Genomic DNA, 25,862 nt, shown 5'->3' with positions numbered 1-25,862 from the left:
TATTCTAACTTCTTACATTAATTTTAATTAGAGGTCTGAAAGTAAACACCCCTATATTCATGGTAGCATTTTTCCTCGGGTTCCAATTTCTTATCTACTGGTATTTATATTTCAAGTACAGTCTCTGTGTATATACACACATGCATAAGTACAATGCATGATGGGATAATGTGACATGGAAGCTGTAGGTTTTGTATTGCTACACGTGTTTGGGATTGTAAAATGTAGTCTAAAATAAAGGTTAAGTCTTTACCCACAGATATAAACACGTGCACATGTATCAGTAGATTAGAAAAGCAAAAGTTTTACTTTGCTTTCACAGATCGAATGTTTCAAGATGCTGTTAAATAAATAGACAAAAACAGTAAGATGCCGTTCATATCATGTAATGTTTAGAAAATCAATAAACTGGAGAGTCAATGAAAAACATAAAGGAGAAACTGAACTGAAGCCGAATGGAGACTGAAATATCAGCCAAACAATATTGTAACAATCCTTTTCACTTTTGACTCGAGAATGGAAACATCCTTTTGAAAAACAATTCACATACATAGCTTGTCACTTGGCTTCCACAGCTTTTTTTATTGGAGGAAAGGATATTCCTAAACAATTTTTGTCTTTATTAATAACGGCCAGAAGACCATGAAAACATGAAGGAGATATATTTTGACTCCCCCTCCCATGCCACATATAAGTGATTAACAAATATGCAGACTAGTAGTGGGGTCATTTATTTATCACTTTCTTCCCATCACTCAAAACAGGATTTTTTTGTTCTCGCAAGTAAGCTATTTGACACTGTACTGACGTTTAAACTATTGTTTAAATGAAAACTGGAACTAGAAAAAGCTCTTTTTTTAATACGTACCTTTTGAGAGTGGAGAAAGTTAAAAACTTCAGTTCCTTCTGGCCCAGTCAAATTTACTTTTTAAGTGGCTTGCTGCAGCAATAATGAATATGAAAAAATATGAAGGTAATAAAGTCTTTTACTCAGCAACTAAGAAAGCCGTTTATCAATGAGACTGTTTATCAGCCACGAGGAAACAAGTTGTGGTGCCTTTCGTGATCTGAAAAGGAGTTGCATTTTCTGGGTGGTGCTCCAAGAAGCTCCTTTGCAGACAAATGCCTCCATCTGTTGTAATGGGCTGACAAAGAGCAATGCTCAGGGTAGATTCTGTTTTTCATTTTCTGAAATAATTTCCATTAAAGATTCATAATCAGCATATTCTCTCAGAGTTTGTATCATTTCATCTAGCACTTCTTCCCCTAGCATGAAACACTCAATATGATGCACCGATCTGCTTATCCTGTGGTCAGTAATCCGGTCCTGTGGAAAGTTGTACGTTCTGATCTTCTCCGATCTTCCTTTAGTCCCAATCTATCAGACAAGAAGAGTCATTTTATCATTGTTGTCTTGTTATAAAAAGGATTAAATATTGATTAAGCATCTAAAGCGAAAGCTTTCTCTTCCTCCCATGATTATCCAAAATTTGTTACAGTTACATAGTACTCAGACCAATTCAGTAGTTGCAATAATTGTTCTCGAACATGTTAAAGAACAATTTTATTGTATCCTTTTCTAATGTTAATCTGGTTCTTCATGCTGTAATCCAGTTTGTTTCACTAGATCTCTAGAATTTACATAGTACTGAAATTTTAAATCTGGCTAATATACAACCTTCGTTGCTGAAGTAGAACTGTAATTTTTTTCCTCCTATAAGTCCTTCCTGGGCTCCTGTTCGTCTATATTTCCATACACTATTTGCAGTTCAACACAGGAGCTACCCCAAGAACACATGCTTATACAGAATTATATCTTTACTATATCTTTACTAAGTGAAACTTACTTGAATCTTTCGAACACTGTTTCTCTTTTTGGTTTCTTCTTCCAGTTTGGCGTTGTACAGTTTAGCACATAGCATTTGCATAGCCTTCTCTTTGTTTCTAATTTGAGATCTTTCTTGCTGACATTCAGACATGATCCCTACCAAAAATATCATGACATTTAACAGTTAACATATACTAAAAGGTTTTTGCAATTTCTAGAAGATTTTTATTATGTTACAATGAACTGTTTCTTTCTTCAATACTTATTTGGGACTGGGAATGTAGAAGTCCAGGCTTATTAACGTCTAATGATACATTTTGGGACAGAAGTGCAGGCTGAGTTGTACAGGTGCTTTAAGCCAGAAGACAAGAAATTTGATTTGATATGTTGGACAACAGGTACATAACGAAATAAAAGATGTGTCATGTGATCTGACTTACAGAAGACACCTTTAATACTCATAATTTTTGGCCACAGTTTCAGGAAATTTAGGATTTAAGGAGCAGTAAAATACATGAGATAGTGAGTACATGGACTATGATCAGAATATACAAAAGTGGGCACTATTTTCTTTAAAAAAGGTGTGGCTTCTTCCCCCAAAATATACAGTTCAAGTTAAGATGAGAAGTGAATAGCCTAAGAAAAGAGTAGGGAGAAGAAATACAGGAAGAAGATAGCACAAGCTAAGTCATTATTTGGATTTATTTTAATTAACTCTGGTAAGATTACAGTATACTTTTATAAGATTGCATAGCATTACTTTATGAAAGACTTGTTTACAAACAACTTTTTGGATCGCAACAAAAGTTTATAAGAAGAGTTAGGATGAGAGAAATAGAAGAAGTAACAGGACAACTGTAAAGGAAGAGAGATCAATGAAGAAGGGAAAGGTGGAATAGGAAAAAGTCAGGAGATAAGGTGAGGTATAAAACCCCCTATGAACCATCTCTAGTGCATAACCACAAAAAAAATTGCAATACATTTTAAGATTTCTGTAACAAACACTAATAACTGCCTTCAGCAAAAACTAAGATCATTTGCTGGTTTTAGTTTGTGGGTTCTTTTTCCAAACATGCAGGCAATACAAAACTTTTTGAATCTGGAGTGCCTTTTTGTCACCATATCTTGAACAGAATTCTATCCTCTCCACTGTTTACCTTCTGCTTTACTAAGGTGATGCAAAAACTGCAGAATGGATTCATGTCTTCAAAAAAAATCAAGAAATAGGTGGCAAAAATCTGGATAAGTGAAGATAAAGGGCACTCAGGATTACCCTGGGGCTGTAAAGCCTGACTACTGTTTGTGGTAGAGAAAAGTTAAAAAGCAATGGAAGTCAAGGCAGCTGTTGGGGATTGCTCAAAGGGAAGTAAAAAGCTTAGGAATGGCAATAAAAAAAGATATGATAGCTAAAATCAGGTAACGTTTGAGGGTGTATCTTATCCCTCTTACGTTTCCTAATCTGAGCTCTGGGGATGGGCCTCCTATTTATGCGTGTAACCTATGGGAAAAGAGCCAGCAGACAAATGGAAGCCAGCATCCTGAGTAGACTCTGCAATTAAAAGCAACATTTTAGTATGGAAATAGAGCAATCTCTCTTTTGGACACCAGTCAAGAAAGGGCATATCATCAGATTTTAACCTACTTTTCAGTTTCTTTTCCATTATTTGAAAGCTTAATATAACTTTTTCATAAGAAACTGGTCTGGATACTTTTAGAGTGTCATGCTTAATGGCAAAATGGATAGCTTACCCACTGAAGCCAGTAGTCTCCACTGTTACAAACGGGAGTGGGCACAAGATGGTGCATTTAGAGTACTATAAATATGTGAAAACTAAATGAAAACTCTGCTCTACTGTTGTCCAGGTTTGAAAATTAAACCATTGTTTCTAAAGAAATTCTGACAGTAGTTTTGCAATATAGATCTTGCACTAAGGAAAAAAAATGAAGAACCTGTTGGAATATGGACTATCCGTACAGCACTGTCTGTGGTGTTGACATGCTGGCCTCCAGCTCCACTAGCTCGCTTTGTTTCTATCCGTAGATCTTTTGGATTAATTTGCAGTCTCATCTGTTATGGGAGACAGAAAAAACATGCAAACAAATAAAAAAGAACACGTTTATGTTGTTTCTCTCTAGACAGACTGCAAATATGCATAGTTGGTTTATTTTATAAGGCACAAACTTTTTAAAGTTTATGAGTGGTAGCTCGCATCCACTTACAAATATAGCAATAAATCCTTGTAGCCAGATTGGAATGCGACATGATGCAAGCAAGGAAATTGGACAAATAGTAGCTTAAGACATAATCACCCCCTAGCACTGATCTTCCGCCTCTTCTGAAAGCTCTGCACCCTCTTCCAGCAGAGTTGACCATTACTTGAACTTGACCAGATGGTTTTTAGATAAAATGGAACATATTCCCTTTGCTGACTCTGGAATGGGGTGATGGTCTCTGGGAGGAAGGAGCAAGACAACTTCGGGAGAGAATAGGAAGGAGTAACATCTTTGACAATTTGCTAGGTCAACATGAAACAAAGATCAAAACAAAGCTTTAATTCTTAGCCAGTTGTTTTTAACCAAGCAAATATGGCGAGAATGAATTATCACCCTTTGGAAGCGAAAAGTGAGGACACTACAAAAATGGGGCGGAGGAGGTGCTAAAAGAAATCTCTAAGAGCTCTATTAACTACTTCAGCCTTTTGTTACTTTGGAAAAAAATTAAAGTTTTCCACAAAACGTGCAAGAAAATAGTGAATTTTCAAGTTCTAATGAAGTAAATTGCCAGTGACTTTCTTGAGATTAGGATTATGAAGAAATCCAGAAATTCTTTATTTCACCCCCCTAGACAAAAATAAAAATAAACAAACAAACATGACATAGTTTAAAACTAAGATTTGAAAAAAATCATTAGGGGAGAATAACAAGAGAGACAGAAAACAGTTGGGTATCGGCAATAAGGCATGTTAAAACTTTGTTCATGCTAAAGTCTGTTATACTAAAAGATAAATATTACCTCGGTGGGTTGGGGTAATATTGCAACAGTCATTGTGCTGGTGTGAATTCGTCCTTGTTTTTCTGTCTTTGGCACCCGCTGAACACGATGCACTCCTCCTTCAAATTTCATGTACTTGTAAGCCTCAAGACCTGCTATACTGGCAACTGCACGTCTTAGGCCACCTTAAATAAAGAAGAAAAACAGTTGTAAAGCTGTAAGAAAAACTGTTGGTACTATGCTGTTATATTTCAAACAGTGTATTTAGACATCTTTGTCATTTGTTTCTTAAAATTATGAATTTACCATTTAAATACTTAGGCAGAATTATGCTGAAAATGGAAGAAAGCTCTTAAAAACAAACCCAGACATACATACTCACACACTATCTCAAGTAAAGGACTGTCAAATTCTTGTAGAGTCCAATTTATTTTTTATATATACATAAAGATTGTTTATGTACAATGTACATACAGGTACACGTACAATCATAAACCATAGCAGAACTCTAACACCAGTAGTAAGTTTACATAAAGATCAAATTTTGAAAGCCACCTTCAGAAACTACATCAATTTTTTTATAGTTAGTTCAGAACTTTATCATTCAATAGGAAAAAAACAACTCTAACTAAAGGATGAGTATCATTCATACACCACTTATCCATTCTCCTCTGTGCATCCTACCCGTGTCTCATCTTTGCTCTTTCATTTCATTTTAATCTTTCACCCCCTTGGAGCGAGCAGAACTCCAACTCCTGCCCCTCTTACCAATACATGTGGCAAAACACTTGACCACAATGTACTAAAACTAGCATTGAGCAGCTTGGAACCTGGAAGTAAAGCCCAATACAATCATAGTTTCATGACAGAAACAGTGTTGCAATACTAGGTAATGGTATTCTTGCATGCAAACCCTTCAGTCGTGCCAGTGTAACTGTTTGAAGGATCAGAGAAGTGATGGCACTATAAATTAATGTAATTTTTCACCCGTTTTGGTTTTTAATCCAGCTCAGTTCCCAGATCCCATTCTTAGCACAGCAGATGGTGTGCCAAGGGAATGATTAAGGGGGAGATAGGCAGCCCTGAAAGAGTATTGCTGTTGAAGTCTTGCAACATGAAACCGCAGCCAAGGAAAAGAGGAGGCACGTACTTCTCAGAAATACTGTTTCAGGCTATCTCTAGACTAAGGAAACCTACCATAGGGACAAGATAGCAGCTTTTTAGAAAAGGAAAATAGACAATGTAGAATCTGAAAATGCCCTGCAGAGCAGGAAAAAATCATCGGCCAGAATGTAGACCAGGTTCTTCACCTCCACGGAGAAGGTTTGCAAATGTTTTTCTTACACAGAAATTTAACATTTCCTCATAACTTTACTAAAACATATTTCCTTTTACAGTCATATTTGTGGGAAACAGCCCTAAACTGCCTCTTCCTTTCTATTTAATCTCATTTTTTTTTCTTCTGACTTTTAAAATCTTTCTCCTGGTTGTAGAAATCTGTACCACTTTGATTCAAATGCACCGTTCAACATTCACTGATTTAATTTACAGTCATTATCTACCATCAGTTCTGTAAGATAAATCCATCACGCTTAGAGTAAATCTGACCATAAAGCATGTAGTTTAACAAATAAGAATACCTGTCACTATCTTCAGCTGAGATCAGTAAGTTTCATTCTAACAGGTAGCGTGAAATCTTTCTACTGTTATGTAAAGGTTATTCAAATAACAAAATATTTCTTCTCTACTCTAAAAGAATTGCATATAACCTAAAATAATTAATGTAGCTGAGTAAGACAACATAGTTACTCCTTTACACATAAAAGCAAGTATCATAAGCAACCTCTGCACATGAGAAAGAAGCCAGACTATATCAGGAGTAAAAATAATGTCAATGTCCACAAGGCTACAGCACTACTGACAAGTATTAATTACGTGATAATCAGCTCATTGCAAAAGCTAATGTTCTGTCTTTTCTCCCTGGCAGTAATATATCTATACTGCGGGTACAGTCTGTCTATCTGAGCTGCAGCCACATCCATGACACGCTCAGGAGAGATTAAGTTTGTGGTGATAGCAGTGTGCCTGTGGCATCGTAGTGCTTAGCATGAGATGACCAAGAAACTGCTTCAAGAGACAGGTATTTCTGTCATACTGCTTCGAATCAACTATTACCAACACAGGTTTAATATGAAATGCAGTCAAATCCAAAGAAATTTCAACCAACTCTTTACCCTGGCAGACATGTTGCTTGCCCCTTTAAATTAAAATACCCCTCTCTGTCCTGAAAGCTGGTGTGCACAGAACAAGGGTACGCATTTGCACTCGTTTTTTATGTGTCCTCTTATACACAGATTGAGACAAAGTCCCATATCTGTGTCTCTGCCTGCCACTACAGGGTGAGAGGTAATGGATAAATAACATCACGTGGGTTGGAGCTTTAATGTATGCTAAATCATGAACGTGCTATTTTTGTACAGTGGCATCTCTTGGGGTAGGTTAATAAAATCAGTTAAGAGTGGACTGAAACCAGTTCTTAATTGTAGCTTTGTTTAACATTCACGTTGTTCACACATGCTCACATTCAGACTTCAGCCAAATTCCGGAGCTCTCTGAAATGAGGGAGCTGGATGTTCTAATGTAGGACCTTGCTTTTGCTCATGCAGTCCATAAAAGTGGAGTGTGAACAGGATGCAACAGCCTAGTGTCATCAGCAATCATCCTTAACTCCATTCTTACTCAGCACAGCATAGTTTAAACACTGAGGGTTCAAACATGCTTTTCAATGGCAGTGCTGCCTATAATGCCCCTACCTCCCACTTAATTTCTAGCTCGTCAGTTTTGATAACATAGTCATGCAAGTAAGATCAGAAAATACACTGCAAGAGGCTGACAAAGGCTAGGGTTGCCTTTATTTTTCTCTAAATTTACATTGTACCTTCCTAAACATTCATTTCAGTGCAGAGGCAAGACCTCAGCAAGACAAAAGAATTTAAAATATATATCCATTAAAAGCCTAGCAGTTTCAAAGAGAAAATACAGCTAGATATATACTAGGTTAACATATTACTTGAATTTCCCTATTAAGGCATTAAAGATAATACCTCTGAGAGTGTAGGCTCCTTGTCTAAGGACTGAGCTTTCACCAAAAGGGTAGTCAAGCGCAACTCCCTTTCTCTTCCAATCACAGGACTGCAAGTGGAGTCAGACCTGACTGAAAACTATCCAGTAAGAGAGTTTTTAAGCCAAATCAGTGGACTGGCCCAACTAGCACCGTGGCCTCCAAGTTGCTAGAGCTGAGCGAGAGAAGGAACAAAGAGCTGGCTGGAAGGTGGGACAGCCCTTGTTTAAGCTGACTGTGAAACTGTGCTCTGAAGGTGAAGTTGTATGTGACTGCTGGGGTTTACCCCATCTAGGTCTTGCCTCAATAGAAAGGGGAACTCTCCTCTCCCCCAGTATACGAAATAAAGGTGACCCAGACCCTTCCCCCATTCTGTTTATACCCATCTAACCAGCACCATGTTTATTCCACTAAATTTAAAAATAAAAGTTTAAAAATTAAAACATTTCTGTTGGCTTTGAAGGCTGAACGGGCTCAGCTCCTGGCAAAGCATTTGCCTGGTCATGAATGAGGATAAACATAACTTTACTCTTTCAGCAACAAGCTGTGCTTTAACATGGAGCTGCTTCTCGCCTTTATCTTCACTCAGACTGTACAGACAGTTTACTTGACAAATGACCATAAAAAAAGTTTATTAATAGTAACAAATCTAGATAATAGACAATACTGAATTCAAGTGTCATTAAATTAAAAAAGTATATTAATTGAATCCACAGCAGCCACTCTAGGAGATTCCGATACTGTGAATACCTGAGTTCATGTTCACCAACTTGAAGTCAGTCACCTCCTGAGAACTTTCAAGTTATTAAAACATTTTACAGATATAACATTTTTATAAAGCAAATTCTACTAAAGACTAAGAACCCAGAAGTAAAATTCATATTAAGTTAAATCGTATGGGCATATCTGAATGGTGAAGACATGGGCCTCCCTTTTTATGAAGTGTGAATACAGGCAACAAATCAAGCCTGTACCTAGATTTTCAAGTTCCCAATTTGTTATGTCTGACTGTATTTCTTCCATGGAGTCCAATTTTTGAACCTTCTTTTAATCCCTCAATATATAACCGTGAATCAAAAAGTGTACTAATGCAAGAAGGGTCTTTAGGGCACAGGAAGACACTCATTAGAAGGGGAAGGTAGCTTACTGGCATGAGAAGCTCGATTAGGAGATTTGTGGATATTTATTTTTTGTGAATTTTTACACAGTTGAAACAGAAAGGGTTCAAGGTTCTTGAAAATATCACTGAATCCACAATATGGCATAAGTAAACAAAAGTGTGAGAAGACACTTCACATTTCTCACAGCTTGCTAAAAATCTCTCTGCAATTATTTTAAGTGTTTGCTGAAGAAAGATTAGGGTTTTTCTGACAGATTGCATACCCTAACATCCTAGCTTTTCTCATCTCTTCTTCAAAGTTTCACTAAAAAAGAAAAAAATGCTGATTAAAGTATGAATACACGTAAAGTTTCACAACTAATCTGTGCCAAGAACAGTAAGCTGCACAAGTGCCCATCTACTGATCCATGCCCACTATGATATGTGCATTACCTCCACAGCAATATGTAAGCAAAATGTGCTAGTTTACCCACAACAGCATGGATAGCAGTAAGCCTGCAGATGAGTTAACAGACAGACTTAGCATATTTAGCCTGCTGAGAAACATGGCTAGCAATCTGTCAATCAAAACTCAAAATCCCTGCCATTGGTCGGGCATGTTTTGGATTGCTTAAACTGACTGAACCTCTTGCTGCTGAAAGGATGTCCTGGTTTTATCACTGCCACCACCAGTACCCACATGCTTCTGCTTCCCCCATGCCCATTTCTCCTCTTGTGCTGGATTACCTGAAAACTAGTCAGGGTGTTTTTTGTCCTATTTTTCAATTGGATTGACTGAGAAGACACATAATCACAAGTGCCTATGCAAAGAAGTCAGCAGCAGCACAGAGACTTCAGCCTGATCTTTGTGAAACAACTTTACATACTAACTGGATTAAGCTAAAATTAACTAACATATGCCACTGCCTCAATTTGTTGTGTAAACCTACTGATCCCCATCCTTGCAAAAACAGTATTCCTTGATATGCAGTGAACCAACTTCACAGCACACCACCACCAGAAGATCCAGTTTTTCGACCTCCTTGCATTCAGCCCCATGTTGCTGCTTATCTTATTCTGCCCCTAAGGCTCAAGAGAACTGACTTAACACATTAACTAGGCAAAAAACTATCCCAGTTGTGAAAAGCAAAGTCTTTGCCAGTTTAAGTGAAAGGACATCAAAACAAGCAAAAAAAAAAAAAAAAAAAAGTAGGACTGCTCACAGGGGCAGAGGTAAAGTAAGGAAAAGGGCAGAAAGGGAAAACATCTCCTTTTGCTGGCACCAAGCTGTTAAACTGACTACCTGTGAAATTTTAGTTGAAGGCTTTCATAAATAATTAGATCTCTTATCTCTCTACTCAAAGACTTAACAACTCCCCCACTTTGCTCACCCATCAGCTCTTACAGAGGAGCTACATCCAAAATTCCTGTTTCCTTATATAAATCCCCAGATGATATTATTTCAGATAAATTAAAGATGTTTTAGATTAAACCTCAAGATTAGTTCTGATTATACTGATTCCTCTCTGCCAAGGGATCCATCGTAATAAGCAGACTCTCAACCCGCCACCAAACTGATCTATCAACACTAGAAACATTAAGTAACTAAGTGGAACAGCACAGAAAAAGTATATATAATCTGTATTTGTAAAAAAGATAAACAACGTATCTACATCACGTTCTGAATTTTCTTCTACCAAGCACTTAGTTTCACTTCTACTTTTTGAAACTACTGGAAGACAAAGTTTATTTTTTAGCACTTTAGTATTTTAATACTACTTCTGAAATGGAATTTCATTGTCAAATACAGAAGCTGAGGAAAATTGTACTCAGATATTCAAGCAATCTTTCACTTCTAAAATTAAGTTAGTGCAAATTAGCTTCCTGTAGTCAGGAAATTCAAGTGCCATATGAATGACTGTTTCAACTTAAAGAGTTACAAAGATTAAGTATTTTTATTACTGACCTATTTCACTGGGAAAGTATTCTAATATTTCAAATTTCCACTTTTTATAGGCAGCATATCGTTGATACATATCAAATATCTCCGAGGTGAACAGCATGGCTTCCTGCCCTCCAACTCCAGCGGTTACTTCCATGACAAGATCACTCTTGTCTGTTTCTTCTGAAGGAATCAAAAGCAACACGATCTGTGAATACAAAAAACACCCAGCTAAGACTTCCCTCTGACACTGCTACCCACAACTGAGATAGGATAAAATGCCAGACAAGTCTGTAATCAATCTCGGCTGCATTCTCCTGCACTAACTTGTTGGTTTCCCAGAGGACAGGCTTCTCATGCCTCTTGCAGTGAAGAAGCAGCAGCCAGGAAAGGGGCGGGGGGGGGGGATGCTGCACTGCAGGAAGGCTCCCTGTGTCTGTCCACAGTCACAGGAGCTACATAGGTCTCTCTCAAGACCTACAAAACTTCACAGAAGGCTTCACCCATCAGGAGCACCCCAGCATTTGGACACCACAGGATACATGCCTGTTCTTGCATCTCCCTTCCCATCAGATTCCCTTTTAGCCCGGTCTCAACTGCAGAGCTAAGAAGGCATGGATGTTCAGGAGGACAGTCCTTCAACAACAACTCAGCTGTTTCATTCATTTATTTATTTAAAAAGGGAGAGCCAGCCTTATATTGACCTGTAGTAGAAAGATACACTACAAGTAAAAAACTGTATCACAATTTTGCAGGCTGGATCAAAACTCGGGATGATTTGCAAATGCTTTTCAATCATCTTTCTTTACTATCATTAGGTGACATTTCTTTCCACAGACAACTACTTCTGGCAAAATCGTTAAATATTTACAAAATTATTTATAAAGTGACTGTTGTGTTGCTGTTGAAGGAATAAAGAAGGTGATAATACCAGCTTCTACTTCACCAATAACAGTAAGAATATGTAACAGTTTACGTAAACATTGTTATTTTCACCTTAAATAACATCGATACTATGTAGAACCTATACAAGGTAGCGGTCTAAAGTAGTTACATCGTATTTAAATATTTTTTTTCAAACCCATTAGTGTGTGTGATACAAGTTTAACGTTTCCAATAGATGAAAAGCTGGACACCCATAGCGGTACACCCAGGCAAAACAAACTGTAGCACCTACTTATGAAGATGTATCGATGCAACCAACTTCAGATACAAGTAGGCAGTTACGAATGGGCCATCTCTATACCATCTCCATTTTTTATTTTCCTTAGATAACAGACACTAGTTGAGAAGTATAAATGGCAGGGAGGGGAGGAGGAGAAGAGTTTATAGTATACATTTTATTTTGATGAGAAGACAATTTGGCTTTGTTAATTCAAGAATGGCAAGGAAATAGAGGCTTTTAAAGGGCGATCTAACCTCATGTTTCAGTTCAGCTATCTCTTCTTCGCAGGAGGCGATTTCCCTTTCTGCAAGCTTCTGGAAATCTTCGCTTTCATCTGGAATATTGAGTATGGTTAATCCTCAGACTTTTATCAGTGCGACTTTCAGAAAAACCTTCTGAAAAATAACCACAGGAAGAACTTACTCTACCGAAAAAGAAAACACCAAGCAACAAAACAACAAACCACAAAAAAACCCCAAACTAAAACCCACCACACAAAAGCCCCCACACACTAAACCTGTCAGAAAGCGAGATCAATAATATGATCTGTAAAAGATACACAGTACATGTTAAGAGTATCTTCTGATATTCAGGGATGAGACATGGGAAAATCTGAAATGCAAAAAGTTCCACTTAAATATTAAAAAAAAAGAAAAAACTAAACAAAAACAAAAAAAAACCCAACCCCTAACCCAAACAAAAAACTAACAGTTGCTGTGAAGGTGGTTGAACAATGGCCCAGGTTGCCCAGAGAGGTTGTAGAGCCTCCAGCCTTGGAGATATTCAAACCTCGAGTCGACACAAGCCTGAGTGCCCTGCTGTAGGTGACCCTGCTTGAGCAGGGGGTTGGACTGGATGATCTCCAGAGGCCAGTTCCCACCTCAGCCATTCTGTGATTCTGAGAAATTACTTTCTGTATTTCAACATCACATCAAGGATTTAAAGAACACAACAGCTCCACAATTGACACTCTTCATTAAAAGGGCTATCACCCCTATCATTGTATGAAAAAATCTGAAGCTAACAGTAGCGGTTTCGACTACCTGTCTCTGTCAATTTACTCCAGAACAGCTGCAAAACTTCTAAAACATCACTAAAAACAAAGGTATGGAAGAAGTCTTGCATAGTAAGAGGAACTTGTAACTTCGAAGTGTTACTTGACTGATCAACACTAATGCTTTACAGTTAAGACTTGTTTTTCTGCACTAGAGTTTCAATACGTTAAAATGTTCCCTTTTTTCTGGTCAATATCAAACTTCAGATGTATGTGTGTGTCGTGTCCCCCCTCCCCCCCCCAAAAAAAAAAGTTAAAAAGTTTTTTTAAAAAAATCAACATCTTAAGCAGCCTCTGATCTGCACTGATTCAGCTCACTCACCCAGCAGAAAAAAATATTACCCCAGAAAGGAGAAAAATGGTACACACAATGAAAAAGGGGGAACTGGGGTGGGCAGAGGGACATAACCGCACAGTTAGCAGCAAGAGAAGAAAAAAATAATATACGAGACTTCTTTTTTCTGTGTACAGCAAGCTTTTAAATGCGTTCAGCTGAGAGAGGAGGTGCACTCTTACAATAAAGCCACACCTTTTCAGGTCTGTAACAGCATTTAGTCACTAGCACAATTTTAAGTGAAACTTTTTGACCTTACAACTTAGGTTTAATATTGGTGAATTAACCACACGCACCCCCCCCCCCATCACTTCTGTAAGAAGGTTATTCATTATTAGCTTTTTAATTAATGGGTTTAAACAACAAGCATGCTTTACCTACAGCTGGCTAAAAGCATGCATGGTTGACTACCTGACTAACTGTAACTCTTTAAGCATGTAAACTCGATCATCTTGAACTACCTACACTTCTCTACAGTAACTACTGACTAGTGAAGAGCTGGTCATTAAGGCCAACAGAGGGAAGGATAAAAATTAAGGAATTACAGATCTATTAGCATCAAATCAGCTATTGAAAACGCAGTTATTATTCGATTAAGAAATAATCTAATATAACAATTAATAGCAGTTGCATACTTTAAGGTGCAAATGTAACATAGGCCCTAAAATCAGTTTAAAAGAACATATATAAATATTTTTAAGGATGAACTACAGAAGTGCTCCAAGTTACTGACTAAGCCCTTGTGACCATTCCACTTTGCTGAAGTTCTAAGCCTGATTTTGAGGACACTGGCTTCTTCAGCAGTTTCTGAAAGAAGGGGGGGGGGGAAAATCTTCCATTCCATTTCATTCAGTGAGTTTGGGGCAATGATTAGTTTGCTCAAAGGAACCATTTCTCCCTTTTCAATCTGAGGTGGGAGAAAATGAACAGGGGGGTGGGGGGAAGACCATTTGCCATCTCCATTACTCAGAATAACTGACTACAGTTAACACTTCGGACTAATCAGTATTTAACAAAGTAGTAAGTATTAAACGGTCTAGGGAACATTTTAGTGATCTTAAAGTACGCCTTTCCTGCATTTTGGTTTCTAACACCTATCAAAATGAAGTTTGATTCAGGGTAAAAAATAATGACTATTCGGCAGCACTAAAAGCGCGCAGCTACGAACACAACACGAGGCCGAGCCACGGAACGGAGGCAGCACAAACAGATGCCGAGGTCTGCGACTGCCGAAACGGGGCGGGCGGGCGGGCGGGCGGCACGCTGCTCTGGCTTGACAGCAAGAAAAAAAAAAATCGAAAAACAACAAAAAAAGCTTTCCATCCTTGATTAGCTACCTTCCATTTTATGTAAAATGGATGCTACCACGCTGCTCTTCCTCCAGGTATCAGCGGCTCCCTCGCCTCAGCCCCCACGCCCGCGGCTGAGCCTTCCCCACTGGCTGACACCCTGACCTCTGCCCAGCAGCTTGCTTTGCTTTCGGCAACAGAGACACGAGGAAACCGCCCCACCCCCCCGCCCCCAGCTGACAGGCTTTTAACCCTCCCCGCGTTTCACCGCTCTCCCGCCACCGGGGCACGCGCGCCGCCGCCGCCGCCGCCGCCCCGCGCCTCCCGCACGCGCGGCCAATCACCCTGACAGGTGCGCGGCGCCACGTGGCGGCCGCCCCCGCCCGCCCCTTGGGGCGCTCCCCCAATCGCGTAAGCATATGCAAATGAAGGGGCTCCGCCCCCTGGCTCGCGGCGGCCGCGGCCCCGCCCCCGGCGCTGCCGCCCCGCACCTTGGCCCGCTAGCTCCCGCGTGTCGCGCAGCTCCCGCTCCTTGTCCCGCAGCCGCTGGATCCGCGCCGCCAGCTCCGGCCCCGCCCCGCCCCCGCCCCGCGCCCGCGCCTCCAGCAGGCGGCGTAAGGAGGGGGTGGCGAACAGCTCCTCTAAGTCGGGCCGGGCGGTAAGCCCGCGGCGCGGCTGCAGCAGCGGGCGCGGCCCCGCCGCGCTGCCCCCGACCGGCGCCGCTCGCAGGGTGGGCGGGGGTATCGCGGCGGCCCGGCAGCCTTGCGCCGCGCGGAGGGCTCGCCTGAGCAGCCGCATGCCCAGCACGGGCGTGAGCTCGAGCGCTCTTCCGCCGCCACCGCCGGGGACGCCCGAACGCGCTCAGCCACCTCCCTTCCGGCTTTCCGGAAGCTGCCGAGGAGGCTCGGCGCTGATATCGGGTGCAGTCGGCAATTCTCGGAGCTCGGCCAGCGGAAAAGGACGAAGGTGTTCGGCTCCCTTCGGCGCGCGGGGCCTTGCCCCGAGGCGGAGCGCTCTGATTGGCCAGAGCTAGCAGGGCGGGCCGAGGGGCGGGGCCCGGCGCTCAGGCTGCTCTCCCGCCCTGGCGTTGGCGCTGTGGTGGCGGCGGCGGCGGCGGCTTCAGGCAGCGCGCGCGGGGGTTGGGGTGGTGTCTGTGTGGCATTTTTATTCATTCTGACAAAAAAAACCCACACACAAAAAAAAGCGCCCCAAGACCCCAAACCTCGCCAAATCATACACGCCGCGAGTTTGAAGCCGGGCTCCTGGGGTGGAGCCCGCGGGGGTGGCGGTTTTCACTGGGGCGGTTTGGTGTCCTGGTGGGCGGCCAGCCCTCACGGCTGCTGACGGGGAGGGGGACGTGGGAGGCTGCGGTCGGGGGTTTGGGTGTCCAGGTTACTTCTACAGGTCTTTTCATCTCGCTCCAAAAGACATTTCCAGAATTAAAAGACCCTGAGGAGGAGGGGGTAGCTGCAAATACTAGCGGAAGGATACCACCGCAGTAAAAGCAGGTGCAAAATTAAGCATTTGGAGAGAAAGAAATGCGTTGTCAGAAGAAGAAAATAAGGGCAGCTGAAAGAGCCTTTACGTCAGAGATTAGTGGTGAGACTGAAAGACCACCCTTTTACAAAATACAGATCTGAGTACAGTGTCTTATGTCAGAGTTTTAAACTGGAAGGCAGTGAAGATGCAGTTGTTTAGTAAATGCGATGTGATGGATGCTGTGGGATCATCTTGACATGTCCCCTCTGGTATGCAGACAGGGTGGCAGAGTAACCTTGTTTTAGAGAACACCATTAATGAGATTCTTGTCTAAAGTCAAAACAGTTTGAAGAATATTCTTTATTATAAAAATGTGCAACTATCCATAAAACTTTATTAGGTAGTATTTTATATTACAATCATTGGAGGAGTCAAAGCCAGGTCTTTGCTGTTCTTCTGTCCTTGTTCGTGTCTTAACAGAACTAGGTAATCATACTTTACAATTAAATTACATTGGTGGAATAACAGTAACTTCCATATGATACATTAATAAACTGTTATTTTCATGAGTGAAATATCAAAGACAAGAGTAACTCTTGTACATCTCAGTAGTTTTAGTCGTCAGAAATGAAAACTTGGAAATTTTATTCCATTGTGGAATTCCAGAGGCAATATGGTCAAGGTGAGAATTTGTAATTTGGAGTAGTAAACATTAAAATGAATGGTTGGACAAAAACATTTTCTTATGATTGTAAATGCACCACTTTGAATAATGTTTGTTGCCAAAATACACTGTAGCAATAACTGACAAATAGAATCACACTCGAAGAGCTTTGTGGTGAATGTAGAGCCTGTGCGGATACTCTGGCACTGATAAACGGCCCAGGCCGTTGCTCATGAAATCTCACCCACCAAAAGCTTCCCTTGCACTCACTGCTCTCTGCCCATGAAGCTCCCTGAAGCCTTCTGTCAGAAGGGTAAAGGAAAAATGATCAAATTTATGCATTTAATAGACAAAGTATTTTGCTGTTCTGTAACAATTAAAGAAATCATGAAAGTCAACGGCTGTGTGAACCCTGCTTGTGAGAGAAGTACGCAGAACTCGGGGAAACTCAGAGTAAGGGGTGATTTCGTGTAAAGCTTCTGAGAAGAAAAAAGTGTGAGCCAATGACTGATGGTCAGTCTTTGAATGACATGAACTGTATCCCTGTTTTACATCAGCAGAGAGATGGATTTCCTCAGAGTGAGTTTATGGATAGAGGAAGGGGCAAAATCTGGCTTTTGGTATAACGTTAAAGTAATATGCAGACAATGTTTATGTCAGCTTTTTTCCCAGCTGATTTTGGGAACATTATTGCTTTGTTCTTTCATCCCACAAATGTCACTTCTGCTGCTGGCAGAAGTATTCAGGGCCTATGTGAATGGGGCTGATGTTCTGTCACTGCAAACGTGCTCAGGGTATTGGTGAACAGGACAGGACCTTTGTCACTGCAGCCATGTCCTAGGATGTGCTACAGTGCTACTGTTGGGTCTCTCCAAAAATAACAGCATCATGAGCTGAGAAAAACCCTATTTTGAAGTTGGTAGTTAGACATGGTTCAAATCAACTTGGAGCAGATGTTGCAACCTTGATTTTTTGCCTTGTTGGATTTGATAAGGACTGAGGCTGTTGTTGACTGGGTTAATGCTGCCGGGACCAGGCTCACAGATATTGTAGATGTGTGAGCTTTACTCCTTGTGGTGTAGAAAGTCACTGAAATTAAGAGACTTCCTTGTATTGGCTTTGACTGCTTTTGGATTGGCGTTGTGGAACACTTATGCTAAATGGCTTTCACAAGCACTTACTGCATACAGAAGCTGCCGGTTCCTGAGTGGGCTCACAGCGTGGTCAGTCCAGCAAGCTGCCCTCACCGGAGGAGACTGCCACCTCTTTTAGATACTGGTTCCACAGGCAGATGCCCTTGTGTTTGAATTTGCTGCCTAGGGGAGCAAGTTTGGCATCAGGTGACAGCTTAAACCCTGGCTGTCTAAGGTACAATGTAGGTCTCCTCTGTTTGCTTGGTTTAGAGCACAGCCTAGCAGACACTTTAGCATGCTTTTAATTTAAAAGAGCTATTACTAGCTTAAGTCTGGCTTCTGTCCACTCTCTGTTGTCCTGCGAAATGGGTTACGTGGACTCCAGAGGTGCTCAAGTGAGCTGTGGATGGGCTGCGGACCTGGAAGCGCGTTTCCACAGTGCCATGCTGCCTGGACTCAGCTGGTTAACTTGGAGCCCAATCACCTGTGTTATTGACCTGTCTTTTCTCCATCATACCTTTAGTGTCCTTCATACTATATGTGCTTTCAGTCTAATTTAAATACTCTCGATACTATCTGCAGGTTTCGTTTTATCCTGGGTATCCAAACCACTTTCAGCTCAGTTATGTGAACATTGACTGTAAACAGCTAAGTTGAACACATGCATAATGCAATATATATTCAGTTTCTTTGAAACCTAAAGGTCAGGAGTGTACACAAGTGCTCTGCTTATTTGTGGCTATTTGGCATTAGGCTCTATTTGACAGAACAGATTAAACACTGGGCAAAAGTGACAAAAACATAACTCGCTTTCTGTAGTGCACTTGCTATACACATTCTCATGAAAAACTGAAATACAAGTTAAATACATACTTATTTTATTCCAGGCTGTAGAATAACTGTATCTAGGCAGTTTTTCAAAGTGTATTGTACGCTGCATGCACAATAAATCAGTTTAATAGCTTGACTGTTTTACAATTTGTGTTCAAAAAACTGTATGATAGGCAATGAGATCATGTTGCGGCATGACTTGTCCATTTGGACCTTACCCATTTTTTCATAAAAAGTTTTGGGAAACCCAAACTGATAGGTGAAATGTATATTAAATGCTTTAATATGAGCATTTGCTCCAAGAAAGAAGCTTCACATTATGTTCAATTTTTAAATCCATCCGAATAGAGGATTTAAGACAAGAAATTTTGAACGTGATTTCATTGCGGTATTACACTGAAGACTGGCGTAATATTTTTCAAAATGACGTAACAGTTTCCAAATACAGATTTTGGAATCTTATGCTAGAAATCAAGATAATATTTTAGGGCCCGCACATTCAGCTTCAAAACTGTCTTTGAAAGGATGACTTGTCTATGTTGACAAGAACTTCTACCCGTGTGAAATATCTTATAAAGATAGCTTATGACTAGCAGGTCACCATCAAATAGTAACATTAAGAGTATTCAAGTCTACATTTGAAAAGACTTACGCATGCAGTTTTCTCTCTTACACATTGTTTAGATGTGTGGACTGAATGTATTGTGCCTCAAACACCAACAAACTTGAAATTACACTACGTAAATATATACATATATGATGCTGTATATGTTTAGTACCACAGTAAATATAACTGTAATCAAATGATACTAGACATATGTAGGACCATAGTTAAGTTCCAATTAGGAAAAAAAGCGAGAAAAATTAATTTTTTCAACAGTATTTCACAGTAGAAGGAGGCAGTCCTTTCTCACTGAATTTTCCCCCCTCAGGATTTGTAAACATCATAGCTATTATTCTATCAGTATAATAATTGAATATTTTATTCATTATGGTAAGTAGCTAACCAACATGAATAAAGTTGTCATAACACCATAACACTTTCAGACAAAACAGGTATTTATTAAAAGAAACATTTATAAATATTTTGTCTTGCATTTTAAACTACATTTTCATAAATAACAATATTTAAAAGTGCTGAATATGGTAGGATAGTCAGCAACGCCACTGTAAACAGATTTGTTTTCCACTTTGCAGATTTTTTTTTTAGATCCCATTTTGTGAAACACTACAACAGTTAAAATATTTGCATAGGGAATAGAGAATAGCCCTTTTAATCGTCTCCTGAATTCTATATAAATTACAAAACCAAATGAGTTTAAGAAACAGTTCATTAAATTGTTCGTATATATATCCAAAAAAAGCACACAGGTTTCAAGTAAAAAGAACGATTAAAAAATTCCCCACACTTGCTATTTGAAGCATGTTCAATAAATTAAAAAAATGAGAGGTAGTAAAACAAAGGAAAAAAATAAGCCCCAGAAGATAAACTAAGACCTGCATCCTACCAGGTACTGTGGAGCAGCAGAGCCGCCTCGGCAGCAGCGGCTCCAGCAAGAGCCGGCACCGGAGGCTGCCTGCAAGGAGTAACTGGGCGGGTGGAGACAAGCGTGTTGGGGCTAGATTCCACTCAGGGACACAAGTGCCAGACCCTCCAGTCCCATCGAAAGCAACGGTCTTATGCCATGTTTAGTCCTGCGTAAGTGAGAAGAACCTTGCCTCTTAAGTCTTAGTATAAGACCAGAGTTGCCAGTATTAAATATATATATACACATATATATATTTAACAAGTATTCAAAACCATTTCTTGGTATATCTTTAGCAGTTTGTGAGGGATGCTAACGCTCCTTTTGCTTGTACGTGGTAGGTATGAAGATGGGGGTTTTTTAAGTTCCGAGTCACTGTCTCTTTAAACATCAAAATGCATCCTAGAATTGGACATTTTTTTGATAAAAAGGCCAAGCAAACACCTATTAAAAACACCATGGCAGCCAAGCAATGGGAGTACTGTGCTGCCTTAGCTCTGATTGAGGGCTCAGTACAGGATTCTTTACCCAGGAAAGACACCCATTGTGTTTCCGTAGGCATTTTGCTTGGGTAAGGACTGTAGGTTTAGGAGCCCTTGAAGTTTGGTTTAATACTACTCTCCAAACCCCTTGTTTTCAAGGAGTTACTCAAAATCAGTGAGGCTAGAAGCTAAGGTAAGTCTTCTTTAACCCACCACCTCGTAAAACATTACTTTGTTTAAAAACATTTTTTTACTGGATTTAGCTTTCAAAAAAAATAATCTTACCGGACAGATGCAGTTCATCAAAATGTTCTAAAATGCTCTAAAATGCTACATGTAGGCAATCTTTTATTAAATTTCTTTATTAAAAAAACTAAATTATCAAGCTTTTGTTTTTTTGTTTTTCTTTTCTTTTTTTTTTTTTTGCTGAAGTACATAACATTATACAACAGTGTTAGAACTGGATAGCCAGTCTTTAATAAATCAGTTACAGTATCTGACATCTGAAATGTACATTGAAAATCTTTGTTTTTTTAACAATTAAACAATATCAGCGCATAGATTGTGTCACCCAGATACGGATCCCTTTAAGTGGTTTGTGCTTTTTTTTTCTTCTTTTTTTTTTTTCTTTTTTTGACATTGCAAACTCTGTAATGAAAATGCCACAGTTTTGGCAGTGAACAACCAGAGGAATCCTCCGCTTGATTTATTTTAAATAAACAGTGATAAATAGCTCTTTTTTTCTGTACAGAAATATTGGCTTCAAAAAGTCAGTGTATTGTACTCAGTAGAGCATGTTGAGTAATGCTACACCTTAAAAATTGGCTTTTTTCAGTTAGTGATGTTAAAAAATGCAAGCCTCTTTCTGGTTTGCTGCAATTGTTTCTATGTACCATAAGACTGTATTGCACAAAAAAAGTCCTTAAATACAGATATAATTTATGTTATTGGATTAAATATTGCAACAACTAAGTGGTAAGTGAAGCAGTTTTACCTTGCACATGCAGTGTGAGGATACACAAGGAGACTGTTCATAAAACTACAAATACATCATTGCAATCTTGACCGCAGTAGGGTGAAAGGAGTGTGAAACAAATGTATTTTGGCAAATCCATTGTTCCCCTCCCACGCCATCTCGAGCAAGGAGGACCTTGGTAAAAATGTAGACGGAGACCATAATATGTATTTGTTTTCTTCACAGTAGCCTGAGTAGTGCTAAACTGTAGTTCTCCAGGAACCCAGCTCCAGATGTTATTAAACTACTTTTCTTCCATCCCACCCACCCAAAAAAAAAAAAAAATCAAGTTATTTTGTCTGAAAATTAAAACTAAGTTTCGGAAGTAGAGCCTGTAATACTTTCAACAAGAGACTTATAAATCTGAGAGTTCAAAAACCTTGGAAAAGAGTCTCTGTGCATTAGGGTGTATATCTGGAGTTGGGCGTCCTCATACATATGAGGGCTGGGATCCAACAAGTTCCTGTTGATCACTTCTCTCACCCGGGAATCAAGACTAACCTGAAGAAGACGAGAACAGACTCGTATTAAACAGCGGTATCGGAAAGGCTGTTATATGTATCTTTATTTCTCAGGGCTCCATTGAACATGCCGAGTTTATCAGTTTATTCAAGTAATTCTCTGTCCTTCTTTCAGAGCCACCACACAATTAGAGACTGAGAGCATCGACTCTATTTCAGTTTTGACTTGGTCTTTGCATCCGTCTTAAGATCTGTGAGATGAAATGCAGCTATATAAGAGAATAAATACAGCGCAGCTAAACAAAGCTCTCCAGTAACCTGGATCTCCCAAAAAATATTATTTTACCCTAAAAAAATAATTTTTACATAATAAAAATTATTTCTCTAAACCAAATATTTAATGGCTCTCATTCAGAGAGCGGGAATGTTTTTTTCTTGGCCTTTTGTGGTCAAATCTTTAGAGGCTTTCTATTCAGCATTCTCATCTGGCTGCCCTACAGATTTTTCTCCCTTTTTTTTTCAGGCACCATACTTGTTACTTACAAATTACCCAGAGTTTTTTATAATTTTTGTCGTGTTAAGTTCCCCATTAATATTAACTATTTCAGATTTGTTCTTCTTTTCAAGACTCTTTAACATCTGGTAATTTATACTTTCAGGATATCGTATGTCCATATTGAAGTTGTTAGCAAGTTTCAATTTTAGCTTCTCATTTACTTTCCATTTGTAATGAAGTCCTGTGCCTAGGCAGAAAAGGGCATATTATGCTTGGGATGAATGCACGGATGATTTTAGAATATCATTTAGAAATTTGAGTGAACGTACAGCTTATCCACAAAATGCTCTAAAAACAGTAAAATTAATGCCTTCTGGATTAAATGAAATGGCAGTAGCAGGAAAGCCCACTGGGGCCAGCAAGGGTTTACCCAGCTAAGAAGAAAAGTAGAGAAATACCAAGCACAGATCAGTTAAGCTACTGTGATTTACACCAGGTTGCAGTCTGACCCTACTACTCTGCAACCATATATAAATAGATATTCATGTTGTCTGAAGGATTGAGTTCAACCCTGGAAAGCTCCACGTACCAAGATACCTTGATACATGAAGGGTGCTAACTGAGATGAAAACTCAGAACGTGTGTGGATGTGTGAACTTGTGTATTTTAGATGTGGTGAAGCAAAGTCTTTGAAATACAGTGGTATGGTGTGGTACTGAGGAGTAAACATACATTTTCATTATATCTTCAGTACCAGCTGAAGAATCTGGCATTGTTGGTTTGTTGGCATATTGGGGTACGTTACTTCCATGGCAGGCAAGCTCTTTTTCCTCCAATATTTGCTGTTACTTGGTTATTGGTCGCAAGGCACAAATATGATGCAGCCTAACTGTGAGTAAACTGTTGCCTATTTATGCTAGCAAACTGTACCTATTACTCAAGTGTGCTATCTCTGCAGAACATCCATTACGCCTGCTTAATGCACACCCTCCGTCTAAGTGCTCATTGCCAGGCCTGCACGCAGCACCCCGGGGCGCAGCAGGCCTCCCTGCTGTACGCCTCCCTTACGGGTGGCATCAGCTGACACAAACAGCCTCCCCCTTTCCCACCCTGGTGCTTCCCCTCCTTTCTGCTGGCACGCCTGTACGGGCAGCCCCAGAGCCAGCTGCGTACAGTAATCGATCCATCTGAAAGTGGCATTTCTTTTTTGTTTTTCAACCCAGGCATTTTTCTGACTGAATTCACTGTCTAACTAATGTAGCTGTGCAAGCAGAGCGGACTGCACGGCAGGAATGAACACACTGGTGGGGCTGCTCGGCCAGTGACTACCTGCTTTTAGACACAACAGCGTGCAGAGGAGTAGTATTATGGTAGTTTTGAGAAGCAGTGTTGCAGCCATGCATCCTTAGGATCTATTTTAATAGATTTCCATCCTAGACCATTGCATTTCCGTGGCACAGAAATGACACACTAAGATATAAGCAGTTCTCCCTGGACACACAAGTACACACTCCTACCTTAGCAAAAACAGTTTGTGCAGCTAGCTAACTGGTTCTTCGTTATCACATATAATAGCTGGGATGGGGTTAAAAGCTCAAATTTGGCAGGCTGGAGGGGTTTTGTGCCGTTGACTATAGTAGAAGTTAATTGTACTTATAGAATGAAAAAAAAAAATTAATTATGGAACTATTAATTTACATTGTAGTTTTTCAGTGACTCACTGAAGCCAGATGGCAAAACTAGCTGGATTTACTAAAGGTATTTCCTTCCTAAACAGACGAATACAAGGTATTCTTTAGAACACTGAGACCTTCTGCCTCAGTAACTTCATCCCTGAACAAGTGATGGTAAATATTTCAGCTCTTATGCCAAAAGAGAACATCTGAAATGGGATGCCTGGATGAACAAGAGCTTTTCAGCTCCTGTGCTGGTCCAAAGCATTGCAAACAGTTCTTGTTTGCCTCGTAAGATTTCCAGTAGGAGCAGGAGCCACTGGACTGATGACATCCGCACATGTCCAATGCATCAAGTTGGTGAGCAACTTGACCTCTGAGTCAGACAACACTTAGTTAGTGTTTGGATTTTAACTTCTGGTTGATCTTAGCTTAAAAAAAGACAACTGAGCATTCAGCACATACTTATGTACTATAGATATTATATTATAAGGAAAACTCGTTATTAGCTTGCTGTACTGGCAGTTGTCTCACTCCAAAGCAAAAATATACACTATGGCACAAGAGAAGATAATGGAGCTATAAACTGCTGTTGGCTTCATTCATATAAATGAAGTTGCAAATTACTACTGAATGCAGTGCAGAAGTAAAAGGTAGGAAGCAAGGTCCACAATGAGCATAAATTAGCATAACATCATGGAGTAGAAAGTCAGATGCAATGCACGGAGACAAGGCAAAGGAGCTAAAGGTATATGACATGGCCTAAGACTCTGGTATAGTGCTTATATATTTATAGATCTCTTTATTCCAAAATGTGGTTTGATGGGATGATTTTTCTTCACTCCAGGTGAAGATAATTTCAGAATTTGTCCATTTCAGTTTAAGGGTTGAATTATATAACCTTATATAATTTCCTAGATATTATTATACCTTTCATTAGAGAAAATACGTGGTTTCCATTCCTGGACTCTCACATAAGAATAACCAGTGCAAATCTGGATTTTCTCCCAGACAGCTGTTGCAGCAGATAAATCTATAATGATTCTGATTTAAATTCCTTAATTTTGGTGCCTTTTCTCCAGAAATCCATTTACATTACTTACTTTGTCTCTCTGGAAGGCGTGTAGCATTACTGAAGAAGTATACCTATTTCTCAGCCTTTTCCTACTGAAGTTTCTTGAGAGAGCTTTGAGGTTTTGTAGCCAGTGATGCTAAATGGCCCAGCACCTGTGCCTGTACTTTTTCTGTCCCTTCCTTTCCTGACTTAATGTCCATACT

At 39.9% G+C, this 25,862-nt stretch overlaps 2 protein-coding genes across 3 annotated transcripts in view; both read right to left on the bottom strand.

Annotated features, from left to right (window-relative positions):
* Positions 1–370: 370 nt before the first annotated feature.
* On the bottom strand, positions 371–15,756 carry MTRF1L (mitochondrial translation release factor 1 like). 2 transcript variants are annotated; one of them, XM_075087906.1, is made up of 7 exons: positions 15,316–15,756; positions 12,402–12,481; positions 11,007–11,190; positions 4,842–5,005; positions 3,779–3,896; positions 1,848–1,984; positions 371–1,378 (listed from the first exon to the last, which is right to left on the bottom strand). In XM_075087906.1, the coding sequence occupies exons 1-7, from the start codon at positions 15,620–15,622 to the stop codon at positions 1,163–1,165; spliced, it is 1,206 nt and encodes a 401-aa protein (XP_074944007.1). In that variant the 5' UTR covers positions 15,623–15,756; the 3' UTR covers positions 371–1,162. The 2 variants fall into 2 exon arrangements, with proteins under 2 accessions (XP_074944007.1, XP_074944008.1); XM_075087907.1 differs by having other exon boundaries at positions 12,402–12,542; positions 15,316–15,674.
* Positions 15,757–17,666: 1,910 nt separating this feature from the next.
* The window catches only part of RGS17 (regulator of G protein signaling 17), a 31,966-nt gene continuing 23,770 nt past the window's right edge, over positions 17,667–25,862 (bottom strand). Inside the window, exon 4 of the mRNA XM_075087902.1 lies at positions 17,667–22,455. Coding sequence (XP_074944003.1) covers positions 22,267–22,455 — 189 coding nt within the window. The 3' untranslated portion in view covers positions 17,667–22,266. The remainder of the gene's footprint in view (positions 22,456–25,862) is intronic.

The sequence above is a fragment of the Phalacrocorax aristotelis genome, chromosome 3 (genome assembly GCF_949628215.1).
Source record: "Phalacrocorax aristotelis chromosome 3, bGulAri2.1, whole genome shotgun sequence".
NCBI lineage: Eukaryota > Metazoa > Chordata > Aves > Suliformes > Phalacrocoracidae > Phalacrocorax > Phalacrocorax aristotelis.
The sequence above is the reverse complement of the archived record's forward strand: the minus strand, read 5'-3'. Positions and strand labels throughout refer to the sequence as shown.

What these genes read in the sequence shown, in the direction of transcription:
- MTRF1L (XM_075087906.1), bottom strand. Translation starts at nt 15,622, where the DNA reads ATGCGGCTGCTCAGGCGAGCCCTCCGCGCGGCGCAAGGCTGCCGGGCC. An exon ending in TATTACCCCAACCCACCGAG is followed by an intron (nt 3,897 to 4,841) that starts GTAATATTTATC and finishes CTCCCATAACAG; the next exon opens with ATGAGACTGCAAATTAATCC. An exon ending in ACAGTGTTCGAAAGATTCAA is followed by an intron (nt 1,379 to 1,847) that starts GTAAGTTTCACT and finishes CTTGTCTGATAG; the next exon opens with ATTGGGACTAAAGGAAGATC.